Genomic DNA, 9,179 nt, shown 5'->3' on the forward strand with positions numbered 1-9,179 from the left:
TTAATAATTACACTTAAGTAAGTCTATTTTTTAAATTTCACTTAGTTTTTTTTATAATTACACTTTTAAGTAAGTCTATTCTTTAAATTTCACTTAGTTGTTTCATAATTACAATTTTAAATAAGTATTCTTTTAATTTCACTTAGTTTTTTAATAATTAATTACAATTTTAAGTAAGTCTATTCTTTATATTTCACTTAGTTTTTTCATAATTACACCTTTAAGTAAGTCTATTCTTTTAATTTCACTTAGTTTTTTCATAATTACACCTTTAAGTAAGTCTATTCTTTTAATTTCACTTAGTTTTTAATAATTAATTACAATTTTAAGTAAGTCTATTCTTTAAATTTCACTTAGTTTTTTCATAATTAATTACAATTCTAAGCAAGTCTGTTTAGTACAGTGTATGTGTATTTATTTTTAAATGCATTGATAATAATAAAAAAAAGTACAGTTATAATATCCTCCTCCGTTTTCCTCACAGGGGATATTAGAGACGTTGAGCTTGATGATGCAAACTGCAAATGGCTTCTATTAGAGGTTGCATCAGTGTATTTATTCATAAATAAATAGATTTCCCCCCATTCATTGTTATGATAAACGAGCATGTGGGCCATTACTTATTCATATTTTGAATTCGCTTTCATTTGCACTTGAACACACCTAAACAACCTCATCTCTGGATTGTGATTGTGATTCAGCAACACACATCAGTTTAAGTCTGTTTCCAGCTCTGGTTGCGTCTCTCGTTGCAGGCGGATGCTTCTGGAACCCGTCCCGCAGGAGTTTTACGTGTGTTTCCATGACTCTGTGGCAGAAGCTCCTGTGGAAATGGCCTTCCGGCTGTCGTTCGGCTTGGCCGTGTAGCGTCAGCGGCACACCATCATAAAGCACGAGGAGATTATTGTGAGGTATGTGTGTGAACGAGGACAGAAAATGCTGGAGACAGAACTATCCCTGTGATGATAATCATGTGTTGGTGTGGACTGTTAAATACAAGCAACGTCTCTAGCGATGAACGATGAAATGCATCCGAAAGGGTTAAAAAGCACAACTTTAATACCTCAAATACTGGATTTCACAAGCTACAGGCTCACGAACACTAGAAACGCCATATTTCACTTGACTTTTCAAGTGTTTATGACCACAGCCTTACCTGAACTTTTGATATGAAATGTTTTAGTATTTTTTATTTAAGGTGTGAAACTTCATAAGTTAAAACTTTGTAATACGTTGTTCATCCAACAAATGTGCATCATTTATCAAATAAATGAAAGCAGATTTAACTTCAGATGTTCTTTATTTCACTGTTTTTTTTACAAAAATAAACCATAATGTTTCAACAATAGGTTCACATGTTACACAGCGAGTTTCATGCAGAACGAATGTGTTAACAACAATTTCCACAATGTTTTCACAGAAGGATTTACATTAAATCATGTTTGCTTGCTGTTATGTGGTTGAGCTCAATTCAAAGTAGTTTTATCAATTATTTTCACAGAAATTCATTCTAATGATTTATGAGTTAAAGCTGCAGTCTGTAGTTTTTCCTCTTTGTCACCACCTCTGTTCGAAAGCTGCAATTGCAGTCATTCGCTGAATTATAAACTTTACGCGAGTTCACACTGCGGATGAACAATGTTTGAGGAGAGTGTGTGTGTCAGTCGCCGCTGGTGTGGATACTCGCATTCAATCACAGATTATTCTTTTGGATGTATGACCAACATAATAGTTTTCACTGGAAAATGTCTCTCAGAGAATCACATTCAAATCTGCCTCCATTTTGTTTTAGCAACGCCCAAGCTCCAACGATCCGATCAATTTCCGTCAATCAATTTTCAATTTTTTTTCGAATTTCAGAAGCCGTTTCACTTGGATATACGTCACAACAAGGAAAAAAATGACAATCTTTACTTCCGTTTCTCGTCGACTTTAAAGATATTATCCTTGTTTTCGCATGGGCCGGTTTCAGTCTCTTTTTCCAAACTCTCAGTCCAAAGTGTTTTGCATTTTACAGCGGGCAAGTCTCTAGTTGTCACTGGTGATTGTCGTTCGAACCTTTCTGGATCCTCCATCAAATTAATAAGTTTAATTATATCAAGTGCTGTGAGAAAAGGTTATATGTGAGTGTGTAATGACGCAAAGATATGCTCTAATCTCCCGCGGAAATCCCCCAGTCCCACTGGAGTTAAAAATATTATTATGAGCGTACCGCTTTGAATCGAGCTAGGGCAAGCAGAGAGTTTTGAACTCTGGCTGATTAAGGATTTGCTCAATTTTTTGGGGGGTAATTTTTTAACCCAAAAAAGTTACGGACTGCAGCTTTAAGTATTCTGAGTTAGTCTTGAATTAAATAAAAGAAGAAACTTGGGTATCACTTTTAAATTTGCCTTAGAAATGAACAATGAAAACTGCTTACTACATTTTTTATGTTAATTTCTACATTTGCCGATACATTTTAAACAGTTTAAGTTTTATGTTTAAGAGTATTATGAAAGAACCAATAACAATAGAATATTTAATACATTATTAATTGCAGTAAAAAGTTGTTCAATGTAACTAACGTTAACAAACTGACTGTAAAGTGTTACCGTTTTACGAATTACGCTTTATGTGGGATTAAATGCACAAACAAAAGTACAGAAGGATTTACATGAAAACATGTTTTCTTGCTGTTATATGGTTGAGCTCAACTCAAAGTAGCTTTTAGAGCCAGACCGGTATATCGGCAGTTCGATGTTATCGGCCGATATTAGGCATTTTCCAAACTATCGGTATCGGCAGGTATAATGGCCGATCAATTAAGATTAAAAAAATATAAAAAAAAACGGAGGAAACACGCTTGAACCATGTCATGAGTGTTGGAGTTGTATAGTTTGTCCACCAGAGGGCGCTCTACACCGTCCCTTTAGGCAACACTCGTTGGTCCCGAGACATACATTGCTTGAATAACAATTAAAAGACCATCCGCATCAGTTCTCTTAACTCAAACAAAATTTGTGACTATCATGTCCAGTTTTGCTGCTGTTAAATAAGCCGAGAGTGAAGCGGAATCAGCTAGTAAGAGTTACGTTATGTTGTTACAGTGTAGACCTTTTAACTTTAGACAATGTGACTGAAGTATTTCTTTAATAGCATGTGACAGTTAGAACAATGAGACGCATCATCTCTTCTTGGCCTGTTATATTGAAAATGTATGTTTTACAATTTGTTGCGCGTTTCTGATGTAATAATTAAAAAAAAATAAAAAATATCAGCCGATATATCGGAATATCGGATTTTAAAACCAATAAATATTTGTATCGGTATCGGACTTCAAAATCCTTTATCGGTCGGGCTCTAGTGGCTTTATCAACTTATCACATAATTTCATTCTCATGATTTATGAATTTCTCTTAAAATCGTTTGTAATTATTAAAGTATTCTAAGTAAATGAAAATAAAAGTAAAAAACAGAAGAAATTTGGGTAACACTTTAAATTTGCATTCGAAATCAACAAAGAAAATGTTCATTTCTATATACGCCAATACGTTTTAAGCATGTATTATGAATAACAAAAAACAAAAGAATATTTATAAATTAACAATTGCAGTAAAAAGTTGTTGACCGTAAAGTGTTACCGTTTCTTGAATTTGGGTTTGAATGCACAACATAAAAACAAGTTCAGCATGATTTTATTCAAACAATAGTTCAGCATGATTGTATGGACCTGGCGAGCGCTGGTTTAAGCGACGCCCTGCAGCAGAACGAGGTTTTTCCTGTAGCACTCCAGGCTGCACAAGGCCGTCCCAGTCTGCGAACAGGAGTATCTCCTCAGGTTGGAGCATCCCGACACCCCGCAGCTCGCCGGGACAGGAGGCGGCGCTGGCGGCGCCGAAGGAGTCGGGACAGGGATCCCGGCGGGATAGGAGACGCCGGCGCCCTGAGCGTTACTGGTGTACCTCACCATGGGCACCTGGGCCTGCTTGGACTTGCGCTCCCTCATGCTCTTGATCTTGGCCTTGCTGGTCTTGGTCAGTCTCTCGATGGTCTGGTTCTTGTTCTCCTCCGCTTTCTTGGCCGCCTGAAGACGTCTTTTGCGAGCGCGTTCCTCACGTTTCTGCATCATCTCGGCCGTCAGCTCCTTCTCTTTGTAGCCCATGGGGAGCTCCAGCAACGGCTGGATCTGCTGCTTGTGTAAGAGGGCTTTCTGTTCAGACGGAGGAGAAACTCGGTCAAGCTAAAGGTCACTCAAATACTGCAAGTTGCCAGTTAAGTTCATTCAACAACTATTCATTTACAACTTATAATCAAATAATTTTTTTATATAAGACTAACACTATTAATAAGTTTACGGTTGGTACAATATATATATATATCTTTTTTTTTTAAAGAACAAAGTCTCTTCTGCTCATGCTTTATGATGATAGATGAACGTTTATCATGGATAGATGCACTTTTATCATGGATAGATGCACTTTTATCATGGATAGATGAACGTTTATTATGAATAGATGCACTTTTATCATGGATAGATGCACTTTTATGATGGATAGATGCACTTTTATCATGGATAGATGCACTTTTATCATGAATGGATGCACTTTTATCATGGATAGATGCACTTTTATCATGAATGGATGCACTTTTATCATGGATAGATGCACTTTTATCATGATGGATGCACTTTTATCATGGATAGATGCACTTTTATCATGAATGGATGCACTTTTATCATGAATGGATGCACTTTTATTATGGATAGATGCACTTTTATTATGAATGGGTGTACTTTTATCATGGATAGATGCACTTTTATCATGAATGGATGCACTTTTATCATGATGGATGCACTTTTATCATGAATGGATGCACTTTTATTATGAATGGATGCACTTTTATCATGGATAGATGCACTTTTATCATGGCTAGATGCACTTTTATCATGGATGGATGCACTTTTATCATGGATAGATGCACTTTTATCATGGCTAGATGCACTTTTATCATGGATGGATGCACTTTTATCATGGCTAGATGCACTTTTATCATGGCTAGATGCACTTTTATCATGGATAGATGCACTTTTATGCACTAGAAGATAACTCCGATTGTATTCGTCTGAAAGAAGACAGTCATATACACATAGGATGACTTGAGGGCAAGTAAATCATAGGCTAATTTTTAATGTTGGGTGAACTATCCCTTTAATGTATCCTTGCTGAATAAAAATATTGTTCTTTCAACTATCTACTTGGATTGTGTGTTTGTTTTGTTTACAGGGTTCCTGTAAGGAAAAAGTAAGGAATTTTTATTTTAGTATTTCCAGGATCAGTATGAAAAAAATGTTTCCATACTATTGCCCCTATTTTGGCGGATTTGCACTGCGTGATTATTTACAGATATACTGAAAATATATGAAATAAATACTGTATTTGAGAGGAACACTTATGTATGTTTATCAGATGGTCTGAAATCTTGAACTAGAAAATGTGCAGGAACCCTGTATTGAGGTTGTGTAATAGTTGATTCCCTGTCCCGCTGGCCAGATGTGTGTTTAAATTTCTACAGCACCTGTCTGGCCGTGAGCAGAGACTCATCGATCTCTTTCTTCAGCTCTCCGTTATCATCCAGCTCTCCTTTCTCCAGCGCGTCCAGCCATCGCTCCTCCTCGTCCATCGGCCGTCCCAGCAGCGAGTCCATGTCGGGCAGGGGACACGGGTCCAGGTTACTGTCCTCATCTGGGTATTACACACACACACATTAAAGGAGTAGTTTACTTTAAAATTAAAATTACCCCTTGATTTAATCACCCTCAAACCATCCAAGCTGTATATAACTTTCTTATTTCAGACAAACTCAATCAGTTATATTAATGAACACCCTGACACTGAGATTGATAATGGCAGTGGATTGCAACCTTCAGATTGAACCATTATAAACGGACTCCACACGACTCCTGTGGGTTACTAAAGGCCTTCCGAAGCAAAGCCATGAATTTGTGTAAGAAAAAATGTTCATATTTAACACGTTACAAAGTAAAATTCTAGTTTCTGACCAAACACAGTCTACTTGCATCTAAAGTGCACTTTCCACAACTTATGACGTCGGAAGTAGCGTAAATATCAGCAGTCGCATTACTCGCATAAGCTTACACATCTGTATGCTCGTTTGGCCGGAAGCTAGTTATTTTACTTTATTGAGTTTTAAATATGAATATTTGTCTTAAACGACCTCATCGTTTTGCTTCAGAAGACGTGGAAGCGTCAAGGGGTTTGATAATATAACTCAGAATGTCATATACGCCTAGTATGGCTTGAAGGCGAGGAAATCGAGGGGTAATTTTCATTTTAAAGCGAACTACTCTTTTAACACTCCTTCGTTTTCCCTATATTCGGCTCTGGGTTTTGCATATTCAGATGTGCCGCTCACCCAGCCAGGCTCTGTACTGCTCGATAGGAACTCCCTCTGACGGCACTTCATCATCAGAGTCGTCATCTTCGTCATCATCATCGTCATCGCCATCATCATCAGTCTCGACGTTCAGAGACGGCACCGAGCGCAGAGAGTCCGGGATCACGGTAAACGTGGGCACACTGCAGAAAGACAAAACTCACTTACTACAGAGAGAGAGAGACGACGTCACACTTTATGAATCACATCTTACAGGGTTTGAACCTGAAAACTTTCGGTTACCAGACAAATCTGTAGTCTACAACCATGCTTTACAAATATTTTGTTTTTTGTGAAACACAATTTGTGCGTCATATTTTGGTGTAAACTGTTCAAAATCCAGCTTTTAATGTTGTTTGTGGTGTTTTTAATATGCTTCAAGACAAATCATGTGTAAATTCATTAGTTGGCAGCATTGCTGTGTATTTCCTCTTTAAAACTGCAGTGAACCAAAGACGGTCTCGAAAACACGGTTTGAAATCGCTGGTGTTTCTGACGTCGCACACGACCTTGTGACCAATCAGATTAATGTGTGATCGTCAACCAGTGGATCTTTGAGCTGAGTGAGAGGAGGCGGGGCTCATTTGCATATTCATAGAACCACGTATACTAATGAGGCAAGAGTGTTGGGTTACATTCAAGCTATTTCAAGGCATGAATAAAAAAAAACTCAAAATATTATGACTTTATTAACATCTATAAGAGATTTGCTCAGTCATCACTCCATAAGTCCAGAAAGACAATGACTCTCGTGAGGAGTTGTACTGTAAATATATTGATATTATAATTATGTTAAGCTCATGTTTTGAAGTCTCAGCCTCTTATTGCTGACCAAAAGCAAACATCTGTTTCACATTCATATGTGCATGAGGAAAATGGCAATAAAAACATTTTCCATGCACATGTTTCTCTTTGAAAATGAAGGTGAAGTTTTCAAGACAAGAATTTTGAACAAAGTAAATTAAAAACATCTTCAATCTGTTGCGCAGTAAGTCTATTTGAAATATTTATGCATTTAAAGTTACGATTTCAAAAAGCAAAGGTTGTGCACTTTGTATGCTTTCTTTTGCACATTTAAAACCACTTCTATTTGAGAATATGTGCAACAGTTTATTTTTTTAAACATTCTGCAACAAAATTATCTGATTAAAAAAAATGCATGCGATGCGCATATTATGTACAATAATGTTCTAACATAACACAAAAAAAAAGAAAAGGTCTCCATACTCTTTTTTTTTTTTTTTTCTTGAAAATCTTATCTTTTCCAGTTTAAGTAATTGTAATTTTGTTGTCTAAAGAAACGCAAAATGAGTTAATATATATAGTTTATGTTGTATCTTATTTTATACTCTTATTTTAACACGATTTTTCTAAAAATAAAGAAATAATGTATGGATAATCATGTAAGCCGAAGTTGCTTAATTTCAGTAAATGTTCACCTTGAAATGTTATTCTTATGTTTACTATATAAAAAAAACAATGAAAGACAATTATAACAACAGGTCAGAAGGCATGTATTAGATTGTGTGCTTCAGCAAAAGCAGTTTTGATAAAAGATGAAAAACGTGCAACGTTTTAAAAACAATTTTGATAGAACGTGTCATAATTTGGAATCAATACAAAAAGCTTGTGTTTATTAGTCTCAGTCTCTAAATCATTGTGTGCAAACCACTGACCTCTTGGTGCCTAGAGTTTGACCCCCAAGCTTGATCTTGAGTTTGAGTTGAGGAGGTTTGAGCACCAGCATCCCGGAGTCCGACTCCAGAGCTTCAGAGGAGAAACTGTGTCCATCGTCCCGGTGGTGCTTCTTCTTGTGTTTCTTGTGCTTTTTGTGTTTCTTCTTGTGGAGGTTATAATCATCCCCGTTTCCTGAAGAACAAACACCAACCGAACACACAGTTCAGATGATATAGTCAATTAGAAACGCAGGAATGAATGAATATACACTCAATGTCCTACTTTAACTGTAAGCGTGTTAAAGAAATAACGTTAGCTCACCCAAAAATTCAAATTATCCCATCATTTACTCCCTTCCTAGGTCAGTGTATGACTAAATTATGGGATAATTGTCGTTTTTTTGAGTCAACAATTCCTTTAATTAATGTGCTTTTAATACCGTGGGTTAAGAAACTCTCGATTATAATTCTCTACTAAACTAAAGGCATTAAATGAGACTTACCAGCGAGAAATCTGGGGTGAATCATATCTTTTCTTTTCCCCATGGACACGTAAAGTGAGTTTGACCTTAATTAATCACCACAATAATCATATTGAGCACATTTATGGGTCTATTTATCCATCAGATTAACGCAAATTTACTAATTCATGCGCAAACTCTCTTAGCATTCTAGCATTGTGTTTACAAATGAAATGTGCTTCCTACAGCCAAAGCATTGTGGGTAATGTAGTTTGCTCGCTCACCGCTCGCTACTTAGGTTGTTTCTACATTTCGTCACAAATGTTGCAGGACAGTGTGAATTTTTATTTATTTATTTATTGAGTGAACGCAGCATAATTCTCATATTTTAAAATCTTGTGTGTTTTCAGTTTAATGAGGAGCCGGTGATGTCATTTGTTACCTGTTACTTTTCTCAGCGCTGCTTAGACAAGGCCAATCACAGTCGTTTGGGATTCACCAGGTGTTTCTGTTTCCCAAAGGAAGAGCAATGTTTGTGCCTGTCCAAAATAACCTCTTGCGACCTTAATTTTAACACTTTGGCCAAACTCCGGAAAGAAATACATAATGT

General features: G+C 36.5%; 2 protein-coding genes across 6 annotated transcripts in view; one reads left to right on the plus strand and one right to left on the minus strand.

Annotated features, from left to right (window-relative positions):
• The window catches only part of intu (inturned planar cell polarity protein), a 44,213-nt gene extending 42,110 nt beyond the window's left edge, over positions 1-2,103 (plus strand). For all 5 annotated transcript variants that reach the window (XM_089131162.1, XM_039659052.2, XM_039659051.2 and 2 more), the window contains exon 16: positions 756-2,103. In XM_089131162.1, coding sequence (XP_088987288.1) covers positions 756-867 — 112 coding nt within the window. In that variant the 3' untranslated portion in view covers positions 868-2,103. The remainder of the gene's footprint in view (positions 1-755) is intronic.
• Positions 2,104-2,286: 183 nt separating this feature from the next.
• ino80b (INO80 complex subunit B) lies at positions 2,287-8,833 on the minus strand. The gene is made up of 5 exons (XM_039659877.2): positions 8,612-8,833; positions 8,109-8,301; positions 6,412-6,575; positions 5,554-5,720; positions 2,287-4,189 (listed from the first exon to the last, which is right to left on the minus strand). The coding sequence occupies exons 1-5, from the start codon at positions 8,652-8,654 to the stop codon at positions 3,725-3,727; spliced, it is 1,032 nt and encodes a 343-aa protein (XP_039515811.2). The 5' UTR covers positions 8,655-8,833; the 3' UTR covers positions 2,287-3,724.
• Between the last annotated feature and the right edge of the window lie 346 nt (positions 8,834-9,179).

Source organism: Pimephales promelas, chromosome 1, assembly GCF_988280905.1.
Source record: "Pimephales promelas chromosome 1, fPimPro1.hap1.1, whole genome shotgun sequence".
Taxonomy (NCBI): Eukaryota; Metazoa; Chordata; class Actinopteri; order Cypriniformes; family Leuciscidae; genus Pimephales; species Pimephales promelas.